Source organism: Paralichthys olivaceus, chromosome 9 (genome assembly GCF_024713975.1).
Source record: "Paralichthys olivaceus isolate ysfri-2021 chromosome 9, ASM2471397v2, whole genome shotgun sequence".
In the NCBI taxonomy this organism is placed as follows: Eukaryota; Metazoa; Chordata; class Actinopteri; order Pleuronectiformes; family Paralichthyidae; genus Paralichthys; species Paralichthys olivaceus.
In genome coordinates, this window is record NC_091101.1 from 17,658,774 (window position 1) to 17,674,757 (window position 15,984).

The window sequence follows — 15,984 nt, forward strand, 5'->3', positions numbered from 1 at the left end:
AGCTCTGTGTGTTTGGTATTAAATCCCTTATTGATCGGATATATACAAATAACCCTTTACGTAAATGTGACCAAGAAAAAATCCCCCAAATGTAAAAAAATGACAGGTGTAGACCCACTGCAAAAAAGAAAAGCATTTTATTTACATTTTGAAAGTTGCCATGAAACGTTCACCTGCTCTGTACATGTGGATACAGCTGTGCTGAGAAACATGTGAATGATTTGTCAGGTCAGAGCAGTTTGTCCAGTGACATGAGCTCCACACAATCCACTTTAAATCTTCCTTTGAAAGGTCCCTCAACTCTTTTATTCACAAACACTTCGTCACATACAAAAGAAAAATCATATCTTATATTTTAATAACTCACAAAACAATTTAAAGCTTTTAAGTTTAAAACACGTCGGTTTTTTTACGTTTTTTTTTCAAATCCCCACATTATTAGAACTATTCTATAAAAAGCCATATTTGAAGAGCCTCCAGCATTTGTTGCTATAAATCACGTGTGTTTTCATCCACAGCTTTGTGCGTCAGGAGTTCAGATCAAGTGTCCTGTCAGCGTGTCGGAGTGCTCAGTTTGGTATCATGGTCCAGAGGGTGAACTCTTCACTGAGTCACAGTCACTTGCTGTATATTCCTGATCGATGGCAAGGTGTTCATCTGAGGAGGGTACAGGGAGCTCATGTCCGTGGGGCTGAGGGATCCCGGCACCGGCAGAGGGCTCACCGAGCCCGGGTCACTGTGCACGGACCCCCCGCTGCCGTCAGACTGACCCAACTTCTTCTTGATCATCTTCCTCTCCTTGGCTCTGCGGTTCTGGAACCAGATTTTCACCTGGAAACACACAACGAAACAAAATTCAATTATTTTAATCAAATAAAATAAAAACCTCTTATACATGTAATACTCTTGGTAAAAAAAAGGATAAACAACAGTGAACATTACAGCCTTTAAAGCTAGGACTATATTTTAAATTCTAAAACTATATTGTTTGTTATCCATGCAAGTCAAAAGCACCAATAAGATTGAAATTGTAATTCAAACTATTTATAATTAACACAAAGTAGACATTACATTAATGTGAGCAACCTTGCTGAATTCTTTTCTACGAAAATGAAGTAGATAAAAAAACCTATAAATTACTAAATAGAGGAAAGAAATAAACAAGCTAACTGATATCAACACTGAACATTAAATATACATTTTAGCTTAGCAATCTTATTCTCAGAAAACTGAGAATGATTTATTAAATTAGAATAACATCACTATCTTAATGTTAACAGGAGAAACTACCCACTAACAATAATGACAAAACATATAGCATACTGAATATAGTTCCCCATTTTCTATCAGCTATTAAATAGAGTGGTTAAGAAATAATTGAAAATATAAAGCCACAATTATTTAATACAATTTTTTAAATTTCAGAAAACCTGTAATTATATATTTGTTTGTGGTGATTTAATAATCAAACATATCATTTATATATTTGTTCAATAACTTAAGACACTATACCAGTGGTTAAGATTAAGGTAAAATGTATTTACGTCAACATATAAACGAAATAGCTGGGTGATAATATTGATGTGTGTTTTTAGGCTCCACTTTTATAAAGTTACACGTGTGAAAAGAAGCCTTCGTTTTAATATGGTGTCTCTAAATGAACGCACATATCATGGGCTGTATAGCCAATAATTGGATATATATTTAAATATTTATCACATCTTTCTGGAATGAAAACGAAGTATTTAAACAGTTGGTCAGAAGTATTTAGACATACCTGTCTTTCCGACAGGCCGAGGTTGACAGCCAGTTCAGATTTCCTCCTGATGGTGATGTATCTGTTGAAATGAAACTCCTTCTCCAGCTCCAGCCTCTGGTGGTCTGTGTACACCACCCTGTACTTCTCCTTCGTTCTTGTTTTACCTGAAAGAAACAAAACACAGAATTAAAAAGACAACATGGGAAGGGTTTTCTAAAGGAAGGCAGCCGAGGATTTCAACTGGAAGATTTACACACAGGAGGCTGCATGCCAGGACCGGCCTATCTGCGCAATGCATCTTTATTGGCTGCGTCTCTTGCTCCACATCTCTGCTTTATCTGCAGATACGCAAATGGAGCTTTCTGATGTCTCTTTGATGACAGTTGTAGAAGACTGAATTTCAAACAGCCACGAGTCAGACCCACTGACAAGTTAGAAAGAAACAAGAGATGCAGCAGATAAGAGAAGAGGCTTTCATTCTGCGTAAAACACCTCCAGACAACACCTTGGTTATATTGCAACAGTTTGACCTGTTTTACTATTTAATAGACTTGTGTGAAAGTGTGTGTCTAGTTTCTATGTTTGCATGTCAGAAAACAAATCTTTGACTGTGACTCATCTTACCAAAACATTGATGAAACGTGTTTTTCTACCATGAACTGCAGAGCCGGAATTATTATTAATGAATTCATGTTGGGGTAAATTAGGGCTGTTTTATTCTAGGGCCTCTAATTTGATATTATTCGTTTTGAAACTGTTTTTATTATTTCTGGCACAATGTCTGTGATGTTGCACTGTGAAGACCTCCAGTAATTTATTACTCCGCGTTTGAGGCCGTGTAGCTGTGAAAACCGTCACTCTTTCCGGCAGTATAACACCTCACAGAGGAAGAGAGGTTGGTGCATATCAAAGTGAAGAGGTGTTGAAAGCAAAGGCCGCCGCCTGGATATGACGGATATGATAGAATATAATCCTGTTAACACTTTATAAACCTAAATGGAACCAGTGCGATCAGACACATACTCCTGTTCTTTGAGTTTGCAACGAATTCTTCACCTCTTTCAACTTTTGACATTTTACCAACATTTAATTTATCCCACTGACGCTCACCTCGTATCTGTAATTGAATTAATTGGATAGTAATTTTCTTTTTAAGTGACAAGGAACTATTAAAATGATGGGGGCAATAATTATCAACAAGAACTGTGCGTAAAACCAATTGGGAACCGAGGAGACACATAACTTTTACGCACAAAAACCCAAAGCTCTTCATGCGAGACTGAGCCAAGTGCACCACCCTCATTAAATAACATTATTTTAACACAATTGTCTATGATGTTGAACTCACCTGTAGAAGAAGATTGCGCAGTTTTACTCATCCACTGGTACGAATTGCGTCTTTCTCTATCAGGAGACAGTTGTGCAACATTAACGTCCGGCGGCGGCGGTAACACCGCAGATCCTGGAGGATGCATGTGACTGTACTCAGAGGAGCAGTAAGGGACCGGTCCGGGAGAGGAGTTGTTCATGGGTGTAGGAATTGTATTAGGTGGTCCTAGACTATACGCGCCCCAGTCCTCTCTCGGGGCCCCATAAGTAGGTCCCCAACTCCCCGCGGACTGTGCGTGCGTATCCATGTTTGGCACATGATGATATCCGGTAAAGTCGGGATATTGTGGAGTGGAAACAAAGTTCTGTGGAGGCAGATTGATGCTGGATCTTCTCACTGGGCCTTGGTGATACATGCCGGTTTCTTTATCCAGTAGGTATCCCACATACATGTTTTGAACAAAAAACTATTAAATGAGTGAAAGCAGCAGAGGGGGGGGATGAGGCCTGTTTTAAGGCGACATTATTGCCCAAAAACTGTAAAAAAAAAAAAAAAATCAATCCTGTGTTTCTTTTATAGTCCAAAGAGGTTCCTCAAGAGAAATGCGGCGAATAGTTCCAGTCTGTCCTCAGTCTGACATGATGTGTCTCTGTTGACAAGATGGTAAAGGTATACTCGGACCAGCCTGACGTCAGCTCGCTCCTCAACTCTTCGAGCTTTGCATTCAAATGAGAGTGACCGGTGCGGCCGGCCCAGCTGTCCCCTTCGCCTGTCCTGTGGCGAGTCATCAGTCGACAGTGGGCCTATCCTGAACACGAGCTCGGTTTCACCATGAATAAATTAACACCACAGCCAATCAGCTGCACAAGCTTCAGGGCCCGGCAGAAAGCCCGAGGACACGCGTGCACTAATGCATCCAGCAAAAAGGCCTGTGCGTAATTGTGCACAGATACTTTTATTATCTAGGGCTTCATTCACTTTCTTTGGACAATAAATTCTGTTTGAGCTTAATAACAGATTATAGCTGGACAGTTGCCGCGTACATCCAGTGAGTCACAGACCTGTCACTGTGAGAATTTCCAACCACACTTCACACTGAATCGCGGTTTGATTTAAGATATTCACTTGCAAACGAGGTGCAAAGTATGAGCGACTTTCTTTCTGGGAGCGAGCCGCAGCTTTAGTATTCCGTGTTCACACCTCAAGGTCGCACTTCACAGCTAATTCCGGTTACAAGGAAACTCCAACGACCCCCTCTGTGACAAACAGCGGCCTGCGACACATCAGTCACTGCTGTCTCCTGCAATTACAACCAACTTATTTTTCTTTTTCGTCTCTGCTGTTTTTTTTTCATGTCCAACATGTGTCTCACGTCTCAGGGAAATTAGCACTCGATTTTAAAAGTACATCCCCACTCAGTGTTTTAGTCCATTGGGTGTTTAGTCAGCCTGTTCTCACATTGAATCCAACAAGTTAAAGAAGAATGAACAAAGATTTGTATTTTAGGAACATTTTTTCAACGCTTTAGTTTTTTAAAATCTAAACTTAATATAAGGTCTCACACTGAGCTGTGGTCGTGTTTCTCAGAATCATCATTATATCCACCACCCTGAGGAGCACATGCTTATTATTCTTTTATCTCTATCTGCCATTATTCTCATATTGGTTCATGTCATTTCCTGATATTCTCCTGGAGAACATTTAGCAGAGCTGTCACAATAACTCGACTAAAAGTCCAATAAAAAAGTCATAAATGTTGATGGGCGTCTCTGAAGAATCTGTTTATTGGCCACAAAATATTTATGAGACAATCTGTGACAGTCCACGGTCAGCCACTGATCTGGTGGTGTGTACAGACTGACAGCTCGTTCATTTATTTATCTGTTAATCAATCAATCAGATTTTATTTTTATAGCCGATATTCACAAATCACAATTTGTTTAATAAGGTGCAACATCCTCTGCCCTTTAAATTCTGACATGTTTCATGTATTTACTTGTTCTTGCAGGCCTAAGCGGATACTTTATACACTGTGAAATAGTGTCAAGCCTTCATAGTAAATGTGTCTAAGCTTTAGTTTAAATGATCCATGTTTGTATGCCTGCGTCAAGGGGATTATTTTTTACTGAGGAATATAAAGTCTCCAGCAGCACATGTCAGTGAGGACACAGGTCAGATCAGGCCTTTTGAGAACTGTCTCCCCGAATCACCTCTGTAGGAGCTGCACGGCTAGAAATACATTTTACAATATTTCCTAAAATTATTTTCTCTTCAAAGTTCCCAGTCAGATACCATTGCACTTTATTTTTATTTTCTTTATACATACACACATATTTGATCCTTTTTTACTATCTTTTAATCTCTTGACCTCTTTTATTCTACTCTTTACAATCTCTTTTTATTTTGTTGAGAATTGTTTCAAATGGTTTGAATTGTGTGTCTGTGTTGTTTTAATGTCCCTGTACGGCAGCTTGAATCTGAACTCTGTAATGAAATGTGTTTCATACATGTTCACATCACTTCACTGTATTTAAATTGAGGGCACTTGGTTTCTCCTGTGATTCCTTGTAGAGTGATGATCCACACTCGCTGCTGCCTCCTTGCGGACATCTACACACCTACAGCTGGTGTGATTAAAGTGGTGACTGGTTAAATCTCTGCGTCCACACGCCAGATGATTCACCTCAAGAGGGCAGCCTCCACCCACAAACAATATGTAGAACATGTTCTACAGCAGCATTTCAACATGCATCACACAGACTGATAAGTTTCAGATGACAGGAAGTTACTGAAACAATCCCACAAACCACAAAGATTATAAATAGTGTTGAAATTTGATGAGACAACAATGAGTTGAATGTTGTGTCATTAGTGAACATCCTTGTACACATCATGTTTTTCCTCAACTGCGCTTAAAGCTTCAGGGTGTAAGATTTAGGTGAAAGGGATCTTTTGGCTGAAATGGAACAATCTTAGTGATGTTTTCACAAATGTGTGTTTTCATCTATTTTGTATGATTTGTTGTTTTCTTTACCCTAGAATGGGTCCTTCATATTTAAATTCTTTATATTAACTTCAGGAGCAGGTCCTCTCTACGGGGGCCACCATGTTTTTTTACAGTAGCCCAGACTGGACAAGTTAAACACCTTTTGAGTTTTTATGACAACTGAAGGTTTCCACAGCTTCTCTGTCATGTTTGTGTGACCTCTGTGATCTGTCTTCTCTCGTTCATCAACACAAGGCAGTCGCGTGCTCGCTCATGGCGTTCCTCGATATCTTTTAAGAATACCCACAATCCCTTTTCCCTGGGCTCGCCGCTCCCTGCAGGTACATATTCACAACACTAGGTGGCACTGTTATCCAATTTAGCAGGATTTAATATGAACCTTTTTAAATATGTTACATTTGAAGGGGGGGGGGGGGGGGGGGGGGGGGGGTTGAGGGGGTATTCAGCTGCAACATGCAACTTCACCAATAGATGTCACTAAACTCTACACTGAACCTTTAAAGACACCTCTTATTGAACATAGCATTAATATACAGAGCATTAAAATGAAATTGAGGCAAAATAAGTTATCATTCTCATCATTAATAATTGTTACGTAACATGTCTCTGATTTTGAACTCTGTGTTCTTGTGACACCCTCATGAGAAACATGTTCAGGAAAATATTTTGTGTGCTTCTAATCTCATTCATCTGATTTGAATCACTTGTAAGTCATCATGTGATCATGTGTCATCACAGCTGCTGTCGTACAATATCTTGCTTATTCTTATTCAGTCTGTTATTGAACAAAAATAGAATTTAAAGATTAAATTGATGAGACTGTCACAGGAATAAAATGTGAAGAGTTAAAAGTTTCATGAGGTTTAATCTGCTGGTTTGGTGACGTCAGTGTGGCTGAACTCTGCTGGAATACCATCGACACACTTGAACCACCATGTTTACAAAGTTACAGCCAGTTCGAGGGCAAAGGTCATTTTGCTGGACAGTTAACATCCTCTTCACCCAGAGGTTAGTCTCCTGTCATCAGGATGAACACATTTAACATACTTTTTAAAAAAATATTTCATTCCAATTCAATCCATCTATCCATCCATTCATCCATCCCAGTGGTGAGGTCATACTATATTTTTGATAAAGTCTTTACTGTAATATTCAACTCATCCCCACTCAGTTTTTAATTGTGTTTCTGTTTCTTCTTCAGTGTAAATCTTTTTTAATTTGTCCAAAGTATCAAAGTCCATTTTCACTTCTCAGTCACCAGCTGATTAAATCTTGTTGCTCCAACACAAAGTCTTGGTGTAAAGTTTTACAGTGTTTCAGGTGCCTCTCACTGAAACAGTTGTGGATTCACTAGATGGCGCAGTTGAGTTAGTTATAAACTATGTTGCAGTCTTCTAACAGATGTGCAGAAATAAATTCATTAGATCATTGAAAGACTGTATTAAATGTAAATATGATGTATATTATAATAAATTCACTGAGATTAGATCTATGTAAAGACAGATTGTTAGATTAATATAAGAATGACAGGGTGACAGATACTTTCCAGGCTGATTTGCTCACTCTGAGTCACTCTGTGCTCAGGCTCAAGTGTAACATCAGTATGACTGAAAAACTTTAGACAAATTGCACCATCTCTCATAAAGTTCAGTCATGCATTGCAGCAAATCAATTAGCAACCACGTAAATACTGTGGTTCTCTGGAGGATCAAGGTCCCGAGGTCATTGACGGATCTTATCATGGTAACATTTTTTTTACACAATCTGTGAGTCTGGTCACGTATTCGGTCGCTCTCTATAAGTTTGGTCCGACATATTACAGCTTCTCTGATTGGTTTGAGAGAGTCACACTGACAATGAGAGGGATCAGAGTTAAGGTTCACCATATTGAAATTTAAAGTCCACTAAAGCTACTTCCCTCTAGTTTCATCAGCATTCTATATCTTATGAAATTAGCTGCCTCTGGTTTCTTGCTATTTCACAAATGTGTCAATAAAATGACAGAATAACTAAAATTTTCCAAAGTGACAAGGGTCACGTCTTTCCCTCAGCACAGTGTCCATGTAGTAAATACATAAGTGACAGTTGGTGGTGAAGCAGCCCAAGAATTCAGTTTATTGCATAACTGCACTGATGTTATTGAAGTGGCTGCAGCGCTCTGCAGGACCAGGACCATCTGCTACTATTTTTAGAGGAAGTGCCGACATTGCTGTCCCACAGGCTGCGATCCTTGGTTTGTCGTCTGTAATGTCAAACACATGTAGAGTGATGCAGCAGCCATGTTCCAGTATTTTGGGTCAGAAATAGATTTTGTCGAGGTTGTGAGAAATGTTTATGTTCACAAGCTGTTATTGTTTTGCAGAAGAGTGAAGATATTTTACATCCAGGCGGTGTCGAGGAATTCAGGCAATTTCTTTGTGGGGGGGGGCAGTGCTGGAACTGGACATAAAGAATGAATGAATGCAACATTTACGCAGGAAGCTCACTTTTTAATTTTACCTAAAAAATCAGGCAAGTGCAATTTTGTGCTTCAAAAGATTTTAACAAAAAACAAACAAACTATCCACAGCTCTGAATGATAGAGTGATGAAAAGATGCTATTAAATGATAAGAAATAATGCTGTTGACAATCGAGCATCTGAACTCCAACATAACCCCACCATGTCCACGTTAATTACACCGCTGTGGTCGCTGCATTTTTCCCAGGCCCTCCTGGTGTATGAGCCTTCAATACATCCCTTACCCCCCACCAGAGAGGTAAACAATGGGGGCAAGTGGGTGAGCTGGTTTCACTGCACTTTTGCCTTTGAATGGGCATTGATGAATCTGAAGGCTCCCGAGGGTTCAGGGCTGTCAGAGGTTTGTTGACATTCTCCAGAAAGTATTTAAAGTCGGTAAATTCACACGTACACAGACTCTGTGCTGCTCGTCAACCCTGAACCTCACAGAAGACGATCAGAAGCACCGAGCTTATCTGATAGAAGTCTGATCTCTGTTTGTGATTCATAAACAAACTGGGAGTGAGAGGACGGGTCGGGGATATGCTATGAATAAAGTGAATGAATTTATACTTTCTTCTGCTGTTATACTTTCACACTCAGATCAGACTGATACAAACACTTTCAGTTAATATTTTTGCACATGAGTTATTCATTTTAGTGGAGAATAATTAACAGTAGAAGAACTAACAAAAGATGCTGTACTGTGCAGGTACTGACAAACTGAACAATGCAAATCAAACTGCACCAAATTGCAGATGTTCATAGATCCGCTCCCCAGATGTAATAGATTTTTTTCACCATTTTTCATGAATTATTCCGGGTGAAATTGGAGAAAATGTCAGAAAGCTGCATTTTTCTGAACGATAAAAAAGTGATAAAAAAATGGGGTCTTCACAGACACTGGCCCCACCCCTCCACCAAGTCTGGTTTTTCATAATCCTGCCATCAAATAACACTTGAAGGGCACTTGGAGAGCAACCACCCAACCATCCGCCCAACAAACCAACCTACCAACCCACCAACCCACCAACCAACCAAACAACCAAACAACCCACCAACCATCCGACCTACTAACCAACCAACCAACCCACCTATCAACCCACCAACCAACAAACCAACCCACCAACCAACCCACCAACCAACCCACCTACCAACCCACCAACCAACAAACCCACCAACCCACCAACCAACCAACCAACCAACCAAACAACCAAACAACCCACCAACCAACCAACCAACCAACCAACCAACCAACCAACCAACCAAACAACCAAACAACCCACCCACCAACCAACCAACCAACCAACCAACCAACCCACCAACCAACAAACCCACCAACCCACCAACCCACCAACCAACCAACCAACCAAACAACCAAACAACCCACCAACCAACCAACAAACCAACCAACCCACCAACCAACAAACCCACCAACCCACCAACCAACAAACCCACCAACCCACCAACCAACAAACCCACCAACCCACCAACCCACCAACCAACCAACCAACCAAACAACCCCCCAACAAACCCACCAACCCACCAACCCACCAACCAACCAACCAACCAAACAACCAAACAACCCACCAACCAACAAACCAACAAACCGACCAACCATCCCACCTACTAACCAACCAACCAACCAGGTGCAGAGCCTCAGTGAGAACCGAATATTACAGTTACTCATGTCTACTCTTACTCTCTTATCTGTTATGTTGTTGACTTGACCCTTCACTCTGCTTGTTAACGGTGGCCTGACGTGAGGAATTCTGCAGGGACAGTATCCGGCTCATTGTTCTGTAATGAGAGGCTTGGCATTGGCTCACGAGTCACCTTCATGGGCAGGGGTCTGGGAACAGCATTGTGAGGCTGTTTATATGGGGAGAGGGGAACATTTGTGCTGCTTTGTCCTCCAATCAGTCTATGATAGGACTTCAAGCTACTCATATTAAGTTGAAATCTGGATGACAGACATTCCTTGAATTCATGAACGACTCATCTTAAGTGACTAATGGAGTAAAGTGCAGCTCTGGGGAGAGGCCGTGGAGATGGTGAAGAAAGGGGGTTTTCATAAATGCAACTGTAACTGTAAATAAGGGAAACAAGCAGACAGCACAGTGGGTGTGGTACTGAATACAAACTGGACAGTAATGAATCATATATATATTTTTAAATAAACAAAAAATGTACCACCACAATATAAGGCTCCAGTCAGACAGAATGCAGTGTTTGATGAATTGATTGATTAGGAATAAAAAGAATAAAAGGAAAAAGAACATTTAAAGCACTGTCGGACTGGTTGTTATAACAACAAATAATAAAGACATTTATAGATGTAATTATATTCCTAATTGTAATGGGTAGCAATGATAACAGCACGAATAATAATATTAAATAAATGCACTGTACTTATGTTTAATATGCATTACTCTTTTTTGAATGTTAAAAAATATGGTAAATATATAATTTATTATTTGCCTGCACTGTCATTGAAAATAGTATTTCATACAGATCTTGAACTCGCTTTTAATTTTGATCATAATTTATTAATTATTCTTTTGACACAGTTTCTCTGCAGAGGTGAAGTATCAGGGTTGTCATGGTGCAGGCACTCGTCATAGGTCAAACCTCTGGCTGAATGGAAAAATACTGTGAGTAGGTGTAGATTCACAAGAATGTTTGTTACCGGGAAAAAGAAAAACATGACAGTGAAGAATACTCTTCCTCTCCAACATCCTTCCCTTTTTTGTTTGTGTCTCACAACCTCCGATGAGGAAACAGTCCACATCAGAGGTTGTTGATATGTGTTTGTGTGTAATATCAGGCCCCCATCTGCCGGTAAACACAATAAATCTTGTGAGGACACATGGAGACAGTCAAGGGCCCAACCTGTCTCATGGCGTGCGGACCACACCCAAGGCTGGTAAGCAGAGGCCATACGCTCCCATAGGAAGCCCTGTGTGTGGCGTCCTGCAGTCGTGACTAGGATGATTAAAAGTTCTTTCCTTCCCCACTGGTTGGACGGGCTTTGTCCTGGTGAACAGACATGCTGCTGACACCGTGTCCTGGCAGGGAAGTGAGTCTCCCAGCGTCCAAGGACCAGAAGAGGCGCCAAACACTGATGGCACAGTCCAATCTAAACAGACCTGTTTATTTAGGAGCATTTGATTCTGTGAATTTAGTTAGTCATTGCCTGAAACCTCTGCTCATGCTGGAGTGAGTGGTTCCCAGCATGCGGGTTGGGACCCTCAGAGAGATAAAGATAAATCCGAAGGGTCGAGATGATTTGAAAAATAAGAGGGAAATTATTTAAATATTCCCACTTTTCTTTAATTAGCAAGAAGGTTATATTTACATTTGCATTATTCTAGTTTGTTATTTAGCAGGATTGTGGAAAAACTGCTGAAGGGATTACCATGAAACAAGTTTAAAAAAACTAACCAAGATCCAGGGTTTCTTTTTCACTTTCTTTATCATTGAGAGATTTTCAAAATTCGAGTTGATTTCTCAGAGAATAATTCATGGACCTTGATGAAAACAATCTGACATTTTGTGGGACTGATATTTATGAGTGGTTGTAATTTGGTGCAGATCCAAATAAAAATCTGGATCTACTGAATTTAAATGTTTGAACGAGGGGACTGTTGGGCCATGGCTGAGGTATTTGTTCCCTGAGTGTCGCTCTAGTTTTTATTGTGAACAACTGGACTTTTTCACAACTTAAAACCTGTAATAAGAGACTGTAAATTGACCCTGGTGTTCTTTTACAGTTTTACTTTCAAAAATGAATTGGCTATACTTATAATGTGTTTTTCACTCTAAGCACACTTTCATACAGCACCTTCTCTACCATATACGGCCGGCAGAGCCATCATACATTTTGGAATGTGAATTGGAGGAGCCCAAGGATCAAACCACCGACCTTTTAGTTAGTGGATGACCCTTTGTCCATCCTGAGCCACAGTGACTCCACAAAGAACAAAGAATCACTAACCAGGAACATTGGGGATCATTGGTGTGCATCACAGTTCACTGATTTCAAGTTTGTCATCAGTCACACTATGAGTTTTATTTTATTGGCAACACAATGTTTTATAGAAGCAGGTTTTTTAATCACTTGAAACTTGGAATCTTTGCTGGTTGAAGAATATAAGGATGTACACACGACTATTCACTTGATTAAAAAAAAACAACACTGTAATACAATAATTAGAGTCAGCTTTGTGAGGCTGTAGTGATCATTGCAAAAAAAACTAAACTGTTAAACAGTTAAACAAAGTATTGGAGAAGTTTAATCTTTGGCCTGATGATGGAGCTGTACAATCAGGGAGTAAATGTAAGTTCAAAAATACCATTAATCTCTGCATTAAATTGATACTTAATCATTCTAATGACTTTCAAGACTTTTCACAAAAAATGTGATCCCCAGGGTGGCGCTAGAGAAAAAGGAAGGGGATCATCAAGGACATTTGGTCACTCAGAGCAGCGAGTGCCTTAAAACAATATGTATGTTTTTCCTTGTGTATGTATTTCACACAATTATGCACCAAGACTTCTGGGTAATGTATAAATATATAAATCTTTATTCATTTATTTACTTCATATGCTCAGTTAACAGTGTCAGGGAACATCACTTTCACTCAAACTAACTTGTTACGCTACACGAACAAAACAGAAAAAGCTACGTTGATGTTTGAGCTGCTGCAGGAATCATTACTCATTGTGATATATGAAAAAAAAAGGAACAAAATCCAAATACTAATAATTTATCTTTGCATTAAGGTTGTTATTGTGAGAGGAGTAACTAAAATAAAAAAGACTGGGTTATAATAAGTGAACATGACGATGTTAGGCAGAGAAATAATACAAGTACAGTGAACATTAATTTCCTACTAAGCACTAGAGTTAAGAATTAAATAAAAATGCAAAATAAAAATCCGACATCTTTATAAAATGTGACCCTCAACACTGTTTCATAATAATATACCTTTAGAATACAAAAAAACATTATACTTGATATAAAGTATCAGTGCATCATCACTTCCTCTCCACACAAACTGAACAAATTGGTCCACAAATAAAACAGCTCTCTGGATTCAAAATATCACTGACAAATACAGTTTTCTCTTTAGTCAGAGAAGGCCCTGTTCAGACCTGGTATTAACATTTGTCCTGAGCGAAATTATCACAAGCACTAAGTTAAATTAAAAAACTTCCTGAATATGTCTTGTGCATGTGATCGAATCTTACTCAGCCACTCAATATGCAATAATCACATGTGACATTTGTGTCTACAGAAAGATTTGACCCATTTAATAAAAAATTGAAGTCATTTTGTGGTGGTCAGTGGTTATATTGTTGTTACAAACAAATCAGCGTATAGTAAGTGAGGGGTGTTAAAATGTGTTTGATTCATTATGAAACTATTAGAGGTCAGCTGAGTAGGCAAAGAAATCATCTGCGTTCACACAGAGAGAAGAATGTGGACAAATGAGTCCCAGACCACGTCTGATTGTGGGTTGAGTGATCGGATGTCAGGATGCATTCAGGACTTATCTGGGTGTGTTCACACCTAAACTTAGTGATTGGATCACTCAGAGCAGACGTGAATACCAGGTTGGAACGGGGTCAATAAGTACGAGCTAACCGCTTCTCTACAGGGTGTGTGTACAGAGACTCATGAGCTCAAATGAAGGTTCGGTCCAGTTTACACACAGTACATCGTGTATCACAAGTAATCTGCCTGAAATGTTGTTCAAACATGGAGATTAACAGGAAATCAAACTGTGGGGAAGAACAGAACTTCACACACATGCAGAGTTTTTGTAGCCTGCCCTGCAAGCTTTAACTAACACTCAGCACAAGATGAAGGACAGACAATACTGACACATTTTCTGTTTCCTACAGAAGCAGATTCCCTCAGCTTTAATATCAGTTTATACAGCAGCACAAACAGCATGTATGTGTGGAGTTAAAGTTACATGTTGATATCAGGAAGACTGATGTTATATCTTAATCTAGGTGAACACCAAGTGACAGTGTTTACTAAATAAATACACAGTTTATTTTACTAATACTTTCTAAAGAAACAGTTTCTATTACGTTTTGTTCTGTTTTTGTTTTTCCAACTGAGTTTATACAAAAGAAAATAAACACATCTGGTTTCCTTCGCTCTTTTTTAGTTTAACCAAACAAAAAAGCTTGAGTTTCTTCAACACTAGATCTGGGGCAGGAGGAATCTGAACATGACTCGTCACTGAAATGCTATCGTGGTCGAGCTGTATTGTGAAATCTCAGCTTTACCCTGTTTCCTCCATTAACCTGGGATTTCCCATAACTTAGAGAGCTTAAGAAACTATCCACCACCTCATGACAGAGCAGTCCTCTCCTCTGTCACTCTGGGCCAACCTGAGTTCATTCAGCTGATATATTTGTATACAGGATTGTATTTGTTATTTATGCGTCAAATAACATTTTTCTCAATTCATCATCAACATTATTTATCTGCTTTTTACTTTTTAGCAAAACTGAACTTTAGCCAAGATCCTATGGAAAAAGAAGCTGCACCTCATAGAGCCTCTTGATCTTTACTTAACAGATTTTCCAGTATGAATTATAAAACAATATATAAAATAGTCTCAATATAAATTTGACAAATGTAATTTCTCCTTTCTTTTCTGGGACTTATTGTTTGATGCAGTTTGTATAGATCTGTGGTGAAGGTGGAATCATCGCGGTTTGTTTTCACAGTAGATGAAAGAAATACCTGAGCCTGTTTTCAGCTGTTTGACAAATCACAGTGAGTGTGGAACGGACCAGTAGCTTTAGGGTCGAGCTAATGTCTGATAACTGGTGAGGAATCAACAGTCTAAAGTGGACGCTCCGGAATTTGGAAGATGCAGAAGTAACAGTGGAGTAGATTCACGAGCGGTTTCAGAGCGTAAGTTCTAAGAGGGAACCTTGTAGGTTTTCCTCTCAAATGCTGCCACAGTTCGGAGATAAGAGTCAACACAAAGGAGAACAAAGTGAAGGCCTTTAGGCTGCCAAGGGGCAGAGCGGGAGTTAGACCGGTGGGGTGGAGTAGCGCACCACATAGTTGTAGTCGGGCGGCGGGCTGTGACACTCCAGGCCGACTTCCAGAGCTGAGTCGTCCAGCACAGAGTCGTTCAGGCTGAAGTCCAGAGAGGGAACAGTGGGGGGGTACTTCTCCTTCTCTGGGTCACACAGCACAGATTCTTTACTCTTACTCACTGCCTTCATCCTGAAAACACAGACAGATACAAATACATATAACTAATTCAAATATATAAAAACATAACAACCAATTCATCTCCATGCTTCAAAAATCATCAGTCAAACTATTAATAAGAAAAAAAGCCAAATATTC

At 39.6% G+C, this 15,984-nt stretch overlaps 2 protein-coding genes across 3 annotated transcripts in view; both read right to left on the reverse strand.

Annotated features, from left to right (window-relative positions):
- Positions 1-118: 118 nt before the first annotated feature.
- On the reverse strand, positions 119-3,874 carry cdx4 (caudal type homeobox 4). Its single transcript, XM_020085200.2, has 3 exons — positions 3,108-3,874; positions 1,778-1,923; positions 119-831 (listed from the first exon to the last, which is right to left on the reverse strand). The coding sequence occupies exons 1-3, from the start codon at positions 3,538-3,540 to the stop codon at positions 604-606; spliced, it is 807 nt and encodes a 268-aa protein (XP_019940759.1). The 5' UTR covers positions 3,541-3,874; the 3' UTR covers positions 119-603.
- A 9,283-nt stretch (positions 3,875-13,157) lies between these two features.
- The window catches only part of kdrl (kinase insert domain receptor like), a 46,160-nt gene continuing 43,333 nt past the window's right edge, over positions 13,158-15,984 (reverse strand). For both annotated transcript variants that reach the window (XM_020079878.2, XM_020079873.2), the window contains one exon: positions 13,158-15,858. In XM_020079878.2, the coding sequence (XP_019935437.2) occupies positions 15,660-15,858 (199 nt within the window). In that variant the 3' untranslated portion in view covers positions 13,158-15,659. The remainder of the gene's footprint in view (positions 15,859-15,984) is intronic.